The 18,779-nt window shown below is 32.8% G+C and overlaps 1 protein-coding gene across 1 annotated transcript in view; it reads right to left on the bottom strand.

Annotated features, from left to right (window-relative positions):
• The window catches only part of LOC149777677 (uncharacterized), a 193,720-nt gene extending 184,387 nt beyond the window's left edge, over window positions 1-9,333 (bottom strand). The window contains exons 1-2 of the mRNA XM_089940394.1: window positions 9,229-9,333; window positions 5,740-5,927 (exon numbers count right to left, since the gene is read on the bottom strand). Coding sequence (XP_089796520.1) covers window positions 5,740-5,927; window positions 9,229-9,263 — 223 coding nt within the window. The 5' untranslated portion in view covers window positions 9,264-9,333. The remainder of the gene's footprint in view (window positions 1-5,739; window positions 5,928-9,228) is intronic.
• Between the last annotated feature and the right edge of the window lie 9,446 nt (window positions 9,334-18,779).

Here is an 18,779-nt window from a genome sequence, read left to right as displayed (position 1 = left end):
TAATGTGAAATGTATATAAGTTACTGACAGAATCTTTGTAGTGTGAAATGTACATAAGTTACTGACAGAACCTTTGGAATGTGAAATGTACATAAGTTACTCACAGAACCTTTGGAATGTGAAATGTACATAATTTACTGACAGAACCTTTGGAATGTGAAATGTACATAAGTTACTGACAGAAACTAGATTTATTATTGTAACGTGAAATGTACACAATATGTTACTGACATAAACAAGATTTATCTTTGTAATGTAAAATGTACACATGTTACTGACAGAAACTAGATTTATTTTTGTAATGTAAAATGTACACATGTTACTGACAGAAACTAGATTTATCTTTGTAATGTAAAATGTACACATTACTGACATAAACTAGATTTATCTTTGTAATGTAAAATGTACACATGTTACTGACAGAAACTAGATTTATTTTTGTAATGTAAAATGTACACATGTTACTGACAGAAACTAGGTTTATCTTTGTAATGTAAAATGTACACATGTTACTGACAGAAACTAGATTTATTTTTGTAATGTAAAATGTACACATGTTACTGACAGAAACTAGATTTATCTTTGTAATGTAAAATGTGCACATGTTACTGACAGAAACTAGATTTATTTTTGTAATGTAAAATGTACACATGTTACTGACAGAAACTAGATTTATCTTTGTAATGTAAAATGTACACATGTTACTGACAGAAACTAGATTTATCTTTGTAATGTAAAATGTACACATGTTACTGACAGAAACTAGATTTATTTTTGTAATGTAAAATGTACACAAGTTACTGACAGAAACTAGATTTATTTTTGTAATGTAAAATGAACACATTACTGACATAAACAAGATTTATCTTTGTAATGTAAAATGTACACATGTTACTGACAGAAACTAAATTTATTTTTGTAATGTAAAATGTACACATGTTACTGACAGAAACTAGATTTATTTTTGTAATGTAAAATGTACACATTACTGACATAAACAAGATTTATCTTTGTAATGTAAAATGTACACATGTTACTGACAGAAACTAAATTTATTTTTGTAATGTAAAATGTACACATGTTACTGACAGAAACTAGATTTATTTTTGTAATGTAAAATGTACACATGTTACTGACAGAAACTAGATTTATCTTTGTAATGTAAAATGTACACATGTTACTGACTGAAACTAGATTTATTTTTGTAATGTAAAATGTACACATGTTACTGACAGAAACTAGATTTATTATTGTAATGTAAAATGTACACATGTTACTGACAGAAACTAGATTTATCTTTGTAATGTAAAATGTACACATGTTACTGACAGAAACTAGATTTATTTTTGTAATGTAAAATGTACACATGTTACTGACAGAAACTAGATTTATTTTTGTAATGTAAAATGTACATGTTACTGACAGAAACTAGATTTATTTTTGTAATGTGAAATGTACACATGTTACTGACAGAAACTAGATTTATTTTTGTAATGTAAAATGTACACATGTTACTGACAGAAACTAGATTTATTTTTGTAATGTGAAATGTACATGTTACTGACAGAAACTAAATTTATTTTTGTAATGTAAAATGTACACATGTTACTGACAGAAACTAGATTTATTTTTGTAATGTGAAATGTACATGTTACTGACAGAAACTAAATTTATTTTTGTAATGTAAAATGTACACATGTTACTGATAGAAACTAGATTTATTTTTGTAATGTAAAATGTACACATGTTACTGACAGAAACTAGATTTATTTTTGTAATGTAAAATGTACATGTTACTGACAGAAACTAAATTTATTTTTGTAATGTAAAATGTACATGTTACTGACAGAAACTAAATTTATTTTTGCAATGTAAAATGTACACATGTTACTGACAGAAACTAGATTTATCTTTGTAATGCGAAATGTACACATGTTACTGACAGAAACTAAATTTATTTTTGTAATGTAAAATGTACACATGTTACTGACAGAAACTAGATTTATTTTTGTAATGTAAAATGTACACATGTTACTGACAGAAACTAGATTTATTTTTGTAATGTAAAATGTACACATGTTACTGACAGAAACTAGATTTATTTTTGTAATGTAAAATGTACATGTTACTGACAGAAACTAGATTTATCTTTGTAATGTAAAATGTGCACATGTTACTGACAGAAACTAGATTTGTCTTTGTAATGTAAAATGTACACATGTTACTGACAGAAACTAGATTTATCTTTGTAATGTAAAATGTACACATGTTACTGACAGAAACTAGATTTATCTTTGTAATGTAAAATGTACACATGTTACTGACAGAATTTTTGGAATGTGAAATGTACATAAGTTACTGACAAAATCTTTGGAATGTGAAATGTACATAAGTTACTCACGGAAACTAGATTTATCTTTGTAATGTGAAATGTACATATGTTATGACAGAAACTAGATTTATCTTTGCGATGTGAAATGTACACATGTTACGAAAGAAACTAGATTTATCTTTGTAAAGCACATACCCTCACCACAGATAACAAGCACAAATTTAAAGTTAATAAATAGTTCTATCATCACATTAAAATCTAATCAAGTTATCTGCATAGGCATACAAGCATTATAGATTCACGCAAAAACATTGTCTACATCAAGTGCTTCTTGCTTTTTTATCCTAACCAGGCTTGTCAGAAACATTTTAAGTGATCATCCTTATATAATAATGATATGTCCATAAAATTTCATTTCTCAGCCTCAAATGGTTTTATGCCAAATAATGCAATCAATGTTTTAATACAATAAAGTTAATAAATGTGTAAATAAATTTCAAAGTTGCTGACCTAATAAATGTAAATAGATCATCAACATAAAAATTCATTTGCTTGTGTTTAGTAGACCTTGTTCAGTCTTGCCAGGTAGTATCATGGGATGGACTAAGGGAAGAATGGCTAAACGTGATCAAATCAAGATACTCCAAAAACAAGTCTTAAATAATTTCTAAAAACAAGATTTTCTGTTGAGTCTTATTTCTTGCATTTTGTTTCCGATTTCACACATCCTCTTTCAGTATGGACAGAGATTTTCAAGGTCAAATTCCCATGCAGATAATCCTTATCCTGTCTAATATGGCATCATAATAAAATTTTGATTGAAGCATCACTATTCTGACTTGTTTTGTACGATATCTTCATATACATGTCACCACATACCATCATATAGATATCATGTCCTGACATGTCACTAACATGTCACCACATAGACATGTTATAGCATGTCATCACATAGACATGTCAACACATACCATCATATATACATCATGTCATAACATGTCATCACAAAAGACATGTCAACACATACAGTCACAAAAACATGTTATAACATGTCATCACCTAGACATGTCAACACATACCATCATATATACATCATGTCATAACATGTCATCACATATGCATCATGTCATAACATGTCATCACAAAGACATATCACCACATACCATCACAAAGACATGTCATAAAATGTCATCACATAGATAACATGTCATCATATATACAATATTATGTCATCTAATATTTTTCATTATTTCGTTTACTTTCAGAAATGAAATTACCCGAGTTTGATCTCCATTTTTGAGTTTAAATTTTTCAGTGTCAACTGAATTATGTATATTCTCTCTAAAGATCAAACTTTTTTATATTGAAACTTTGTCCTTTTGATACTTAAACTATGCAAATAGGGTATTACACTATGCCAATAGGGTATTACACTATGCCAATAGGGTATTACACTATGCCAATAAGGTACAAAATTATGACAATATGGTATTAAACTATGCCAATAGAATATAAAACTATGTCAATAAAACAAAGCCAATATGGTTTTAAACTATGCCAATAGGGTATAAAACTATGCCAGTAGGATATTAAACTATGGCAATAGGGTTTTAAACTATGCCAAGAGGGTATAAAACTATGCCAATAGGGTATTAAAATATGCCATTAGGGTATTAAACTATGCAGATAGGGTATTAAACTTTGATGATAGGGTATTAAACTATGCAGGGTTTTAAATATGCCAGTAGGATGCCAGTAGGGTTTTAAATGATGCAAAGAGGGTATTAAACTATGCCATAAGGGTTTTAACCTATGCCAATAGGGTATTAAATGGTTTTAAACTATGCAAATTGGTTTTAAAACAAACTGTGTTAATAGTGTCTAAGCTATGCCAATAGGGTTTAAACAATGCCATCAGGATTTAAAATTATGCCAATAGGGTTATAAATTATGCCAATACGGTTTAAATTATGCCACTAGGGTTATAAATTATGCCAATAGGGTTATAAATTATGCCACTAGGGTGCTATTTTATATCAAACCAATGGGTTTGGACATGAGAATATGAGAAAAATAATCAAGTATTAAAACATATGTTTGATTGAAAATACCATAATTGGATTATATTTCACAGCCAGGAACTTGGCAAAGCCTCAGTTGAGATTTCCCTATTACACATACCAATATGTATAAGATCTGGGGCAGGAATTTGGCAAAGCCTCAGTTGAGATTTCCCTATTACATACCAATATGCATAAGATTTGGGGCAGGAACTTGGCAAAGCCTCATTTGGGATTTCCCTATTACATACCAATATGCATAAGATCTGGGGCAGGAACTTGGCAAGGCCTCAGATGGGATTTCCCTATTACATACCAATATGCATAAGATCTGGGGCAGGAACTTGGCAAGGCCTCATTTGGGATTTCCCTATTACATACCAATATGCATAAGATCTGGGGCAGGAACTTGGCAAGGCCTCAGATGGGATTTCCCTATTACATACCAATATGCATAAGATCTGGGGCAGGAACTTGTCAAGGCCTCAGATGGGATTTCCCTATTACTGTACATAACAATATGCACAAGATATGGGCCTATCTGGACAAAAACTTGAAATGAATACATTTATATTTTTCTAAAGTTTCAAAAAGCAATGCATAACCTTTATTTTGCATATATATATATATATATATATATATATATATATATAGATAGATAGATAGATCTGTGTGTGTTCATGTGTGTGTGTGAGTTGGTAGAAGAGATGTTAAATTTGTGAAAGTTACAAGGTACTCTGGTTGTAGTGTGGGGAAATTGTACAAGGTTTCTGATTTAAAAAACATGTGATGTGTTACAATGAGGGGCTACTGTACAAGGTTTCTGGTTTTAAAAACACAGTGATGTGTTACAGTGAGGGGCTACTGTACAAGGTTTATGGTTTTAAAAACACAGTGATGTGTTACAGTGAGGGGCTACTGTACAAGGTTTATGGTTTTAAAAACACAGTGATATGTTACAGTGAGGGGCTACTGTACAAGGTATTCTGGTAAAAAAAACACAGTGATGTGTTACAGTGAGTGGCTACTGTATAAGGTATTCTGGTTTAAAAAACAGTGATGTGTTACAGTGAGGGGCTAGTGTACAAGGTACTCTGGTTGTAGTATGGGGCTACTGTACAAGGTATTCTAGTTTAAAAAACACAGTGATGTGTTACAGTAAGGGGCTACTGTACAAGGTACTCTGGTTGTAGTGTGGGGCTACTGTACAAGGTATTCTGGTTTAAAAAACAGTGATGTGTTACAGTGAGGGGCTACTGTACAAGGTACTCTGGTTGTAGTGTGGGGCTACTGTACAAGGTACTCTGGTAAAAAAAATAACAGTTATGTGTAAGCATATGATCATACCTATAGAAGCCATGCAGTCATTGGGATTAAAATCTCTCAAAATGATCTGCAGTTTGACAGGAAGGAGTGCTTTAAAGGCCTCAAATATTTTGCCAATATTCACGTATAAAAATCTCAAAACCTCTGCAGCATTACATTTCATCTCACGAGCAAAGCAGGTGATTGCTGTTGAATTTAGTGTTGTTTCTCTGAAATAAGGCAAAAAGAGGTATATTAAAATTCAATACTGAAGAGAGAACTGTGTATTGCACTCATATAGTTATACAATATGTATCATGTATAGATATATATTACCTTTCTCAATTTTTCAGAGGTACCTAGATAAGTAAATGTGATCTGTGATTTTGGTCCTGACTGCATATAAGTTATCAACGATGAGGTGTTTGTTCCCACTCCACAGAATATGACAGGGTCATTAAGCCTTATGTATATTATATATATATATATATATATATATATATATATATATATATATATATATATATATATATATATCATTGTTGTAATGTAAAACAATGCATACAATGAGGAATAGAAATTCACACAAGAATCTCCTTCTTTAACAAAAAAGATGATATAACATCAAGTAATAGGTAAATGGAAGTAAAAAGAGCAGAATGCAAACAATTTTGAGAACAAGTTCCTTTCAATTACAGATGTGATAATCAGAAATACGTCCATAAAACAACATGGATGGATGTGACCATAAATAGGATGCAATGGAAGCAAAAATGTTTTAAGCCAATTATTGGGGCCACAACCAAAATTTTGTCTCAAAACAGTTTAAGCAAAACTTGAAATATAGGTCTTAATTAGGAACTTAAACTTGTAGTCACTAAATTACTATGTTGAAACCAAATTTGTGAATGATGGGACGGGCAGATGTGGGATGATACATTGATGGGAAGGGTATAGGGAGATGGTACATTGATGGGAAGGATATAGGTGGATGGTACATTGATGGAATGGGCATATGGGGGATGGTAAATTGATGGGAGGGGCATAGGGGGATGGTGCATTGACGGGAAGAGTATATTTGGATGGTATATTGATGGGATGGGCATATGGATGATGGTACATTGATGGGATGGGCATAGAGGGATGGTACATGATGGGATGGGCATATGGGGGATGGTACATTGATGGGATGGGCATATACAGATGGTACATGAAGGGATGGGCATAGGGAGATGGTACATCATGGGATGGGGATAGGTGGATGGTACATTGATGGGAAGGGTATATAGATGGATGTTGCATGATGGGATGGACATATAGGGGATAGTACATTGATGAGATGGGCTTAAGGGGGATGGTACATTGATAGAATGGGCATATGAAGGATGGTACATTGATGGGATGGGCATATGGAGTACGATACATGTTGGATGGGCATATTGTGGAGGGTGCATGATGGGATGGGCAAATGGGGGATGGTGCATTGATGGGATGGGCATGGGGGCATGGTACACTGATGGTGTGGGCATATGGGTTACGATACATTAATGGGATGGACATATGTGGAACAGTACATTGATGGGATGGGCATACGGGGAATGGTACATAATGGGACAGGAATATGGAGGATGGTAGATATTGAAACAGTTGGAAAGGTACTGCATAAGATGGACAGATATGGAATGGTACAATGGGGACAAACAGACAGACAGACAGACATAGGATGAGACAGGATGGGATGAGAGTGAATGGGATGGGATGAACAGACATAGGATAGTATATTCATTGTAGTCTTGGACACTACAATTGAATGGCCCCAATCACCATACATATAGCAATTTAATGGCCCCAATGACGATGCATATAGCAGTTTGATGGGCAAAAAGACCATACATATAGCGATTTAATGGCACCAATGACCATACATATAGCAATGTAATGGCCCCAATGACCATGCATATAGCAATTTAATGGGCCCAATCACCCTACTTTTAGCAATTTAATGGCCCCAATGACCATGCATATAGCAATTTGATGGGCAAAAAGACCATACATATAGCAATTTGATGGGCAAAAAAACATACATATAGCAATTTAATGGGCCCAAACACCATCATGCATACAGCAAATAAATGGCCCCAATCACCATGCACATAGCAATTTAATGGGCCCAATTACCATGCACATATGAATCCAATGGCACTAATGACCATTCATATAGCAACTTAATGGTCCCAAAATCATACATATAGCAATGTAATGGTCCCAAGATCATACATATAGCAATGTAATGGTCACAAGATCATACATATAGCAATTTGATGGTCGCAAGATCATACATATAGCAATTTGATGCCCCAATGACCATTCATATAGCAATTCAATCGACCCAATGACCATATATATAGCAATTGAATGGACCCTTTTGCCATGCATATGGCAAATTTAATGGCCCCAATTACCATTCATATAGCAATTTAATGGCCCCAATGACCACACATGTATCAATTTAATGGATATAATGACCAAAAATATAGCAATTGAATAGAACCACACATATAACAAAGGCAGTGTACATTTCAGCCTGATCCATGGTGCTATTTACTCCTTTTTCTCATTTATGGCAGAATGTTGCTTCTCTAGTGCCCATAGCATGCATAAAAAAGACCACACAAAAATATAAAAGATAATTACAGTTGATTTCAGACTGACTACATAAAAATATAAAAGATCATTACAGTTGATTTTGTCTAAAGTGCTCTCTGTTATGGATCACTGTCATCTCACCTCTGTCTGCGTGGGTTCGAGTCTAGGATTCAGCCAATGCGGGTATGTGAGAAAGCTTACCAGTAGCTTCTCATGGGTTGGTGGTTCTTCCCGGGGTTTTCCCGGGTTCTTCCTCCACCATTAATTCTGGCCGCCATGCATAGCCTATCATGTACTGAAAAATTGCGTTAAACCCAACAACAAGAACAACAACAACAACTACAGTTGATTTCAGACTGACTACATCAAGTTCACCTCAAGCTGGTTCGCTCAACTGACCATGCGCAGTGCCAAAGAAGTGGACAATTATCAAATGTATTGGCTGACAGAAACTTTGCAGTTTGATTTGCTGGGGCACCAATCAAAACACATGGCTGGTAATCACTGGCAGAAAAAGCAAAGAAAATCCTCATAATATTCAAGCATTTATTTTCAAAGAAGTGTGTGCTGGTAAGAAAAAATTCAGACTGAAATGTCCAAAATAAATTCCTTAGGGAATCACTGCTGAAGCATGCAGAATTCAAATCTAAGTGGCTTCAAAGCAGGATTGGGAAGGCTTATAATGATATGAAGGATATTTATTAACCCAGTTTCTAAATGACACCACTTTTTGACCTGGTCTGGGCCCTTGGGCCCCACTTTTTTCTCACCTGGAATGGACACTGCAAGGGCTGTGGTACGCTAAGGGTTGTATTATGAGTGGTCATTGTACTTTGTTACAAAATCTAATTAAAAGTGTTAAATTGGACAGGATGAGTACAATACCTGCAGATATCCTCTTTTGACGTAGCTGATACCATGCCGCCCAAAGACAGCAAACAAGTCTTCAATGCTACAGTCTGAAGTGTTTCTATGTTCAAAGTACACGTGTTCCCAACAATGGCTGCAAAAGATGTGTTGTTTATTAGCGAAAATTAAAATATTATTTCAAGATTAATTGTCAAATAGGTAACCATAATTACTGTCTAATAGGTAACCATAATTACTCTCTAATAGGTAACCATAATTACTGTCTAATAGGTAACCATAATTAGTGTCTAATAGGTAACCATAATTACTGTCTAATAGGTAACCATGATTACTAATAGATAACCATACTTACTGTCAAATAGGAAACCATAATTACTGTCTAATAGGTAACCATAATTACTAATAGATAACCATACTTACTGTCAAATAGGAAACCATACTTACTGTCTAATAGGTAACCATAATTACTGTCTAATAGGAAACCATAATTACTGTCTAATAGGTAACCATAATTACTGTCTAATTGGTAACCATAGTTACTGTCTAATAGGAAACCATAATTACTGTCTAAAAGGAAACCATAATTACTGTCTAATAGGTAACCATAATTAGTGTCTAATAGGAAACCATAATTACTATCTAATAGGTAACCATAATTACTGTCTAATAGGTAACCATACTTACTGTCAAAAAGGAAACCATAATTACTGTCTAATAGGTAACCATAATTAGTGTCTAATAGGAAACCATAATTACTGTCTAATAGGTAACCATAATTACTGTCTAATAGGAAACCATAATTACTGTCTAATAGGTAACCATAATTACTGTCTAATTGGTAACCATAGTTACTGTCTAATTGGTAACCATAGTTACTGTCTAATAGGTAACTATAATTACTGTCTAATAGGTAACCATACTTACTGTCAAATAGGAAACCATAACTACTGTCTAATTGGTAACCATAGTTACTGTCTAATAGGTAACCATAATTATTGTCTAATAGGTAACCATAATTACTGTCTAATTTACAAGCATTCAAGGATTGTTCTGTGCTAAGGGGAACACACATACTATGTTCCACTGAAATCTGTCAAGTAGAAATTTACTGCATTCTAATGATTTCTTTCAACTTGAATTTTACTAAATTCGACTGAAATCTGTGAACTAGAACTTTACTACATTCTGCTGGAATCTGTCAACTAGAATTTTACTATATCACACTGAAACGTGTCAAGTAGAACTTTACTACATTCTACTGAAATCTGTCACCTAGAGTTTTACTATATTTTACTGAAATCTGTCACCTATAACATTACTACATTCTACTGAAATCTGTCAACTAGAACTTTACTAAATTACATTGGAATCTGTCAACAAGGACTTTACTATATTCTAGTGAAATCTGTCAATAGAACTTTACTACATTCTACTGAAATCTATCAACTAGAATTTTACTATATCACACTGAAATGTGTCAAGTAGAACTTTACTACATTCTACTGAATGTGTGACCTAGAGCTTTACTATATTTTACTGAAATCTGTCACCTATAACTTTCCTACATTCTACTGAAATCTGTCAACTAGAACTTTACTAAATTACATTGGAATCTGTCAACAAGGACTTTACTATATTCTAGTGAAATCTGTCAGCTAGAACTTTAAAACATTCTACTGAAATGTATCAACTAGAACTTTACTAGATTCTACTGAAATGTATCAACTAGAACTTTACTTCACATTACTGAAATCTGTCACCAAGAACTACTACATTCTACTGAAATCTATCAACTAGAACTTTGCTACATTCCAATAAAATTTGCCCACTAGAATATTACAACATTCCACTTAAATCTTATCACTAAAATTTTCCTTATTTTGCTACAATCTGTCCACAAAAATTTTCTGACGGCTATCCAGACCAGGTATTCATTTAAACCATGGCCTGGATAAAGAGGAATTTCTGTCAGGCAGCAACGCCAGTACCTATGTTTTCTACAACAATAATCCAACCAATGAACTGTTATAAAATCTAAAGTACATAATTGCAGCACTTAACTGCCCCCCAAAATTGATATTAGATCAACCAACCATATTAACAATGTTTTGACTTAGTATTCATTCTATTGTTTTTTACCACAATAAATTCTTTATTTCTCTCTCTCTCTCTCTCCATGAAAATAAATATTTATTTATGGTCACTTACATTATTTCTTCCAAAAGAATCAAAGGGCTGTTAATTGTTTAAAAAATAGCCCTGCTAATTAGTTCACATTCATGTCATCACAGGCAATGCTACCATAAATATACCACACTGGAGGACACATGATACTAAATATATGGAAAACTGGGAACCAGCCTGGAAATGGGTGAACATAAAATAGAGTATATATGGGTCTGGCTGACCAGGATTGGTTAATAATGTAAGTTATGTTTTAGGAAAAAGAATCTTTTGAGAGCTTATCCTAGTTGTAAGTAAACATAAACAGAGACATTGTTTTACTGATGGAATTTCAGTCCATTAACAGACTTGAGTTTGGAACACTCATTACTAAAATTAGCAGCTGACTGTTTGGTGCAGAATTGAAAGCACATGTTTGAAACACATGTAGGTCCAGAAAATGCCGTGACTCATATCCTTTCTCTACACAAGCTTACATCCAGGTATCATCTATACTGATAAATATAGTTTTGATCACAAGCACTTAGAAATTTTAAGTTATTGAATTCTTAATACCATGATGTTTGCATAGGTTTACTATGGGAACTAAATTAGTACCATGAATCCTGGAAGCAAGGTCTGGAAAAAATATGTAAATTTTTATTTTTTTATTTTTGTGTACACGATAGATTTCTGCGTGTGTGTGTGTCTGTGTGTATTTACGTGTGTTCTACACTAATAAAGCAATTTTATTCAGCTGTGAACCTAACCACAAATCAACACTAAGCTACCATAAATGTCACCAAAGATGAATTATTGTTAACATACCACAGATGAACACAACAAACTATTGTAAATTTTATAAATGTGGACTGGTATACAATTTGTATTGCATTTTGTAGTTGCTTAAAACCATGAATTTAACTCATTAACCCCTGGCACCGCGTTTACATGGCAGGAAGTAGTAGCCTACTGCCGAGCCCTGTAGTGTCAAGGTCATAAAAGATACACTAAAGTGGGTGGTATTATAGAAAGGTAGATGGACTTAGCTTTACGATGATATTAAATAATCTGGAAGTTCTAGTTGCATTACAAAATACAGAGAGATAGACCTAATTTTTTGGACCTCATTTTTTTCCAACCAAAATTCGCCCGTGGTTGGAATCCAATTTTGTGTCTGGATTTGAGACTTTTTGGACTCAGATCTAAGGAAGACTGGTTTGAACTGCACACAGACAGATGAACCTTTGCAAAATCTAGGATAATATGGGCATTTGGAATAAAGAGTGGTCTCAGTATGAAAATGATAAATGATGGAATTAAGCAAAAAAAAAAAAAAAGAACTCCATCTTTTACCCTTCAGCTCATGCAAGAGCAAAATAGTCAATGAAAAACAATGTTTCTAACACAACTAGGCATTAGGTTAATGAGAAATCACTTGGAAGTCAATGTATTAGGATGTATTTAGAAATAGCCTAAAAAATGTATTTCCTACTCGCATTTCAGGCAAAAACAACAAAAACCTCCAGGGTTAATGAGTTAAGGACAAAACAAATATCCATTGCCCATCCAATGAATTTATGTAAGAAAATTAACATTTTATAACACACAATTTTTAAAATTTTTTTTTACTTACTCTGCATCTTGGGACAGCAAACTTTTGTGTTCCTGTCTCTTGCACTCTGGACACACCAGTATGTCTGATCACCACAATTTGTATCCACCAGGCACGTGAGGGGCATGTTAGATGAGTTCTTCTTTGGTGGACCCTCTGCACACACATCATTCACATCTATCAATAGTAAAATTGGAGTGAGTGAAAAAATAAATACCATGAATTAATTTATCTTTGTGGGTGTCAATTTTCAAGGCTTGGTGAAAAATATGTTCTTATCTGTACTTAAAATCATGAATTGTGGAAGAAATCCAATCATTAGTACAGAAAGATTGTTCCCATTGGTCTTTGAATTCCTAGTTTGTAGCACCAACTAAATTCTAAGAGTCTAGCACACACCAAAATATACTGTTCATATACTGTATTACAATATTGATCCAACAACAATATTTGCAGCTGTGGATTCCATGATAAATACAAAATAGTATATAAAGTGTTTTGTTCCAAGTCAATGGAAAGATTGAGTTTGATTCATTGTAGATATGCACCAAGTCTGATGCGATGAAGAGATGCAATAAGTTTTCTGCATTGTAGAGATGTACAGAGTTTGAAATGATATAGAGATACATTGAGTTTGATATGGTGCAGAGATAAATTGAGTTTGATATGGTTTAGAGATACACTGAGTTTGATATGGTATACAGATACATTGAGTTTAATATGGTGTAGAGATACATTGAGTTTGATATGGTATAGAGATACATTGAGTTTGATATGGTGTAGAGATACATTGAGTTTGATATGGTATAGAGATACATTGAGTTTGATATGGTGCAGAGATACATTGAGTTTGATATACATTGAGTTTGATATGGTGCAGAGATACATTGAGTTTGATATGGAGTAGAGATACATTGAGTGTGATAAGGTGTAGAGATACATTGAGTTTGATATGGTGTAGAGATACATTGAGTTTGATATGGTGCAGAGATACATTGCATTTGATATGTGCAGAGATACATTGAGTTTGATATGGTGTAGAGATACATTGAGTTTGATATGGTGTAAAGATACACTGAGTTTGATATGGTGCAGAGATACATTGAGTGTGATATGGTGTAGAGATACATTGAGTTTGATATGGTGCAGAGATACATTGAGTTTGATATGGTGTAGAGATACATTGAGTTTGATATGGTATAGAGATACATTGAGTTTGATATGGTGCAGAGATACATTGCATTTGATATGTGCAGAGATACATTGAGTTTGATATGGTGCAGAGATACATTGAGTTTGATATGGTATAGAGATACATTGAGTTTGATATGGTGCAGAGATACATTGCATTTGATATGTGCAGAGATACATTGAGTTTGATATGGTGCAGAGATACATTGAGTTTGATATGGTGCAGAGATACATTGCATTTGATATGTGCAGAGATACATTGAGTTTGATATGGTGCAGAGATACATTGCATTTGATATGTGCAGAGATACATTGAGTTTGATATGGTGATACATTGAGTTCGATATGGTTCAGAGATACAATTAGTTTGATATGGTGATACATTGAGCTTGATATGTGTACATACATATGGAGTTTAATGTGATGTAGATATATACAAAAATAATATTATTACAACTCTATGGTTTTAAACTAAGTAACAGAAAAAAGTGAAAACCAACAAGTTTTGTAAAATTCAACAAATAATTTATTTCCCAAGAATACAAAGTGGAAATATAAAAAGAACTTACAGTATTGAAAATTAAATCCCAAACTGACCAAAAGTTATTTCATAAGTCCTAATGAATAATTTTCTAATCAAATTCCAGTGGTATTTGAAATGAGATCCAGCACTGAAGGTACTGATATGCCTGTAGTCTTGAATGTACTAATGTACCAGTTGCCTGACATGTGATGATGTGCTAATAGTCTTCCAATTAATCACAATAATTCAATCAAAGATGCCCTTGTCTGAATTCCTTATAATTCCAAATTAATGTTTCAGTCCAAAGAATATTACTGCATGCAATGTACACGATGATCGATCTCCAGTGAATTAGAATTTGAATTAATAATTCCACAGAAAATCAAATAGAGAACACAACAAAAAAAAATCATGCTGCCTAACAATGTTAATGCAAGAATGAGTATCATCTCAAGTAAACAAGGTTATAAAGCCCTCTTCTTGACCTAGGTCACAATTAGCATTTTCTGAAAGTATTGTCCCTTAATGGAGTCTTCCATTCTAGAAGATACTGAGTTGGTAGCAAGATTAAATCTGGTACCAAAATTACAATAAAGAACGTGGTAAATATAAGGTACACTAGATTATTCCATGGGAGGGGGGATTCAGGTGTCCTAGACTCAGATTGAAATAAACATGTTACATTAATAATAATCTGAATACTTAATCCACAATCATAGGAAAAGTATTAGCTTTTTATTCTGTTGTTTATAAAATGAATGAATTTGATTTTTGGACAAAATCAAGTCCAAAATACAATTATAAATAACATCTAATCATGGAGAAAAAACTAACAAATGATACAAATTAATTACATGTAACCATATGGTGTAGAGATGTTTTGATTTATTTATAGTGTAGTGATACTTTCAGTTTCATATTGTGTAGAGATACCATTAATTTTGATATGGTGTAGAGATACCATTAATTTTGACATGGTGTAGAGATACCATTAATTTTGACATGGTGTAGAAATACCATTAATTTTGACATGGTGTAGAGATATCAGTAATTTTGACATGGTGTAGAGATACCATTAATTTTGACATGGTGTAGAGATACCATTAATTTTGACAGGGTGTAGAGATACCATTAATTTTGACATGGTGTAGAGATACACTGAGGTTGACATGGTGTAGAGATACCATTAATTTTGACACGGTGTAGAGATACCATTAATTTTGATATTGTGTAGAGATATGTTGAGTTTGATATCATTTAGAGATACGTAGGGTTTGATACAATGTAGAGATATATTGAGTTCAACATTGTGTAGAGATACATTGAGTTGTTATGTTATAGAGATACATTGAGTTTGATATTGTGTAGAGATACATTGAGTCATTGTGTAGAGATACACCGAGTCTGATATTGTGTAGAGATACACTGAGTCTGATATTATGTGGATAAATTGAGTTTGATATGGTGTATATATACAATGAGTTTAATATGGTGTAGAGATACATTGAGTTTCATATGGTGTAGACATATATTGAGTTTCATATGGTGTAGAGATACATTGAGTTTCATATGGTGTAGAGATACACTGAGTCTGATATGGTGTAGAGATACACTGAGTTTCATATGGTGTAGACATATATTGAGTTTCATATGGTGTAGAGATACAATGAGTTTGATATGTTGTAGAGATACACTGAGTTTCATATGGTGTAGAGATACACTGAGTTTCATATGGTGTAGACATATATTGAGTTTCATATGGTGTAGAGATACACTGAGTCTGATATGGTGTAGAGATACACTGAGTTTCATATGGTGTAGACATATTGAGTTTCATATGGTGTAGAGATACAATGAGTTTGATATGTTGTAGAGATACAATGAGTTTGATATGTTGTAGAGATACATTGAGTTTGATATGGTGTAGAGATACATTGAGTTTGATATGGTGTAGAGATACATTGAGTTTGATATGTAGTAGAGATACATTGAGTCTAATATCATGTACAGATACACTGAGTCTGATATTGTGTAGAGATACAATGAGTCTGACATTGTGTGGATACTGTGAGTTTGATATGGTGTAGAGATACAATGAGTTTGATATGTTGTAGAGATACACTGAGTTTGATATGGTGTAGAGATACATTGAGTTTGATATTGTGTAGAGATACACTGAATTTGATATGGTATAGAGATATATTGAGTTTGATATGGTGTAGAGATACACTGAGTATGGTGTAGAAATACATTGAGTATGGTGTAGAGATATACTGAGACCATAGGGCAAATTTAAATGCCATTATCCAATAACCTCTCTCTCCTAACTCTGAACAAAACATATATGCAATATTTTCTTACATTATACCCTGGGGGAGTTTATGATCTGTGAATCAATGCAAAATTGGATATACTGGTATTGCCGGTATTTACCAGGGTATTTTACATATCATGGTACTTTTTCCCTGTACAAGTAAAGAATTTGAATTTATGGAAATTCCAGAATAATTTTGTATAACATTAATAACATTAACAGTATGCTTTCTTTCTTGCTATGACTTTCATGATACTAATAGCATGCTTTCATTATTCATGAAAAACTAATCAAAAAAGTAATCTTTTTGATCAAAATGGTTGTATCTGTCACAAATTAATAGTATTACAAATATAATTATATTCATGTTCTGTTTTACTCATATGTTTGACATGTGTCACATGCGCCATTGTGACGGCCAAATGGAATGTTGTTGTGAAAGATGTTTTGCCCAAATGCAACTTTTGGAAAAATTTCAGATTAAAAAAACCAAAAACAAAACAAAAATACACTTCATGTATTAGTTCTTTGCTATCTTATATGAATGTGTTAAGCATAATGTATTCCTGTGTAAGACCATGAATATTCCCAAGGATTTTCAAAAGCACACATTTTATTGCTGAAAATTACATAATTTCTCACGTTCACTAAATATTTTCTCATTTGTTGGATAAATGTGATTTATGTTTACTGGCCTTCTCTGATTAACATCATTTATAACAATTAACACACATAGCAAATTAATCTTCTATAAGGTAGTGGCCATTTAATTGTTTGTGGGTAGGACTCTTTAATTTTATTTTGAGATGAAATATTTCCTTTTCTTTCATCACAACATAATTCATGTTTTTCCTAATAATATCATAGATGTGACATGATGTTATATTGTCCTAATAATATCATGGATATAACATGGTGTCATTTTGTCCTAATAATATCATGGATATAACATGGTGTCATTTTGTCCTAATAATATCATGGATATAACATGGTGTCATTTTGTCCTAATAATATCATGGATATAACATGGTGTCATTTTGTCCTAATAATATCATGGATATAACATGGTGTTATTTTGTCCTAATAATATCATGGATATAACATGGTGTTATTTTGTCCTAATAATATCATGGATATAACATGGTGTTATTTTGCTATAAATCGGAACAGGATATTCGTTCCAGCTATTGACCAATATAAATTAAACAAAATAGATTCAAGCCCCTTTCCCAAACATTTAATTGCTGATCCCTAATATAATTGTGGTTTACGGTGGTAAATATTGTGATATATTAAGAAAGATAATAACTATATAAAAATTTAACCTTGCCTTTTAAAATGAAATATAATTCAGTTTAAAATAATTTAATACAATCAACACTCTAGTTGCAAGTCTATGTTTGTTACTTTGCAGAGACAACAGAATTTGACTAATGTGAGATCACAGTGTGATATCTAATTGAGAGATCACAATGTGAGATCTAATTGTGAGATCACAAAGATCACAGTGAAATCTGAAGAGATAACTGTAAACATATTGGGCAAACAATGAAGGTGATTAAGGTGAAGAAGCTTCATCTCAAAGGGCATTACAGTGAAAGTGAAGAAAAGGGTTTAAAAGAAATTATAGAGACCTTGACCTTGACCTTGATGATTAAACCTTGCCCATGATGCACCACATTATAACTAATTAAGAACCCTAATTGTGCCTTCGTTCACTGTATCTCAAATACATTTTATAATATAAAGCTGAAATACAA

The sequence above is a fragment of the Sinohyriopsis cumingii genome, chromosome 17, assembly GCF_028554795.1.
Source record: "Sinohyriopsis cumingii isolate HCF-2022 chromosome 17, ASM2855479v2, whole genome shotgun sequence".
In the NCBI taxonomy this organism is placed as follows: domain Eukaryota; kingdom Metazoa; phylum Mollusca; class Bivalvia; order Unionida; family Unionidae; genus Sinohyriopsis; species Sinohyriopsis cumingii.
Note: the sequence above shows the minus strand (reverse complement) of the source record. Positions and strands in the feature narration are given on the sequence as shown.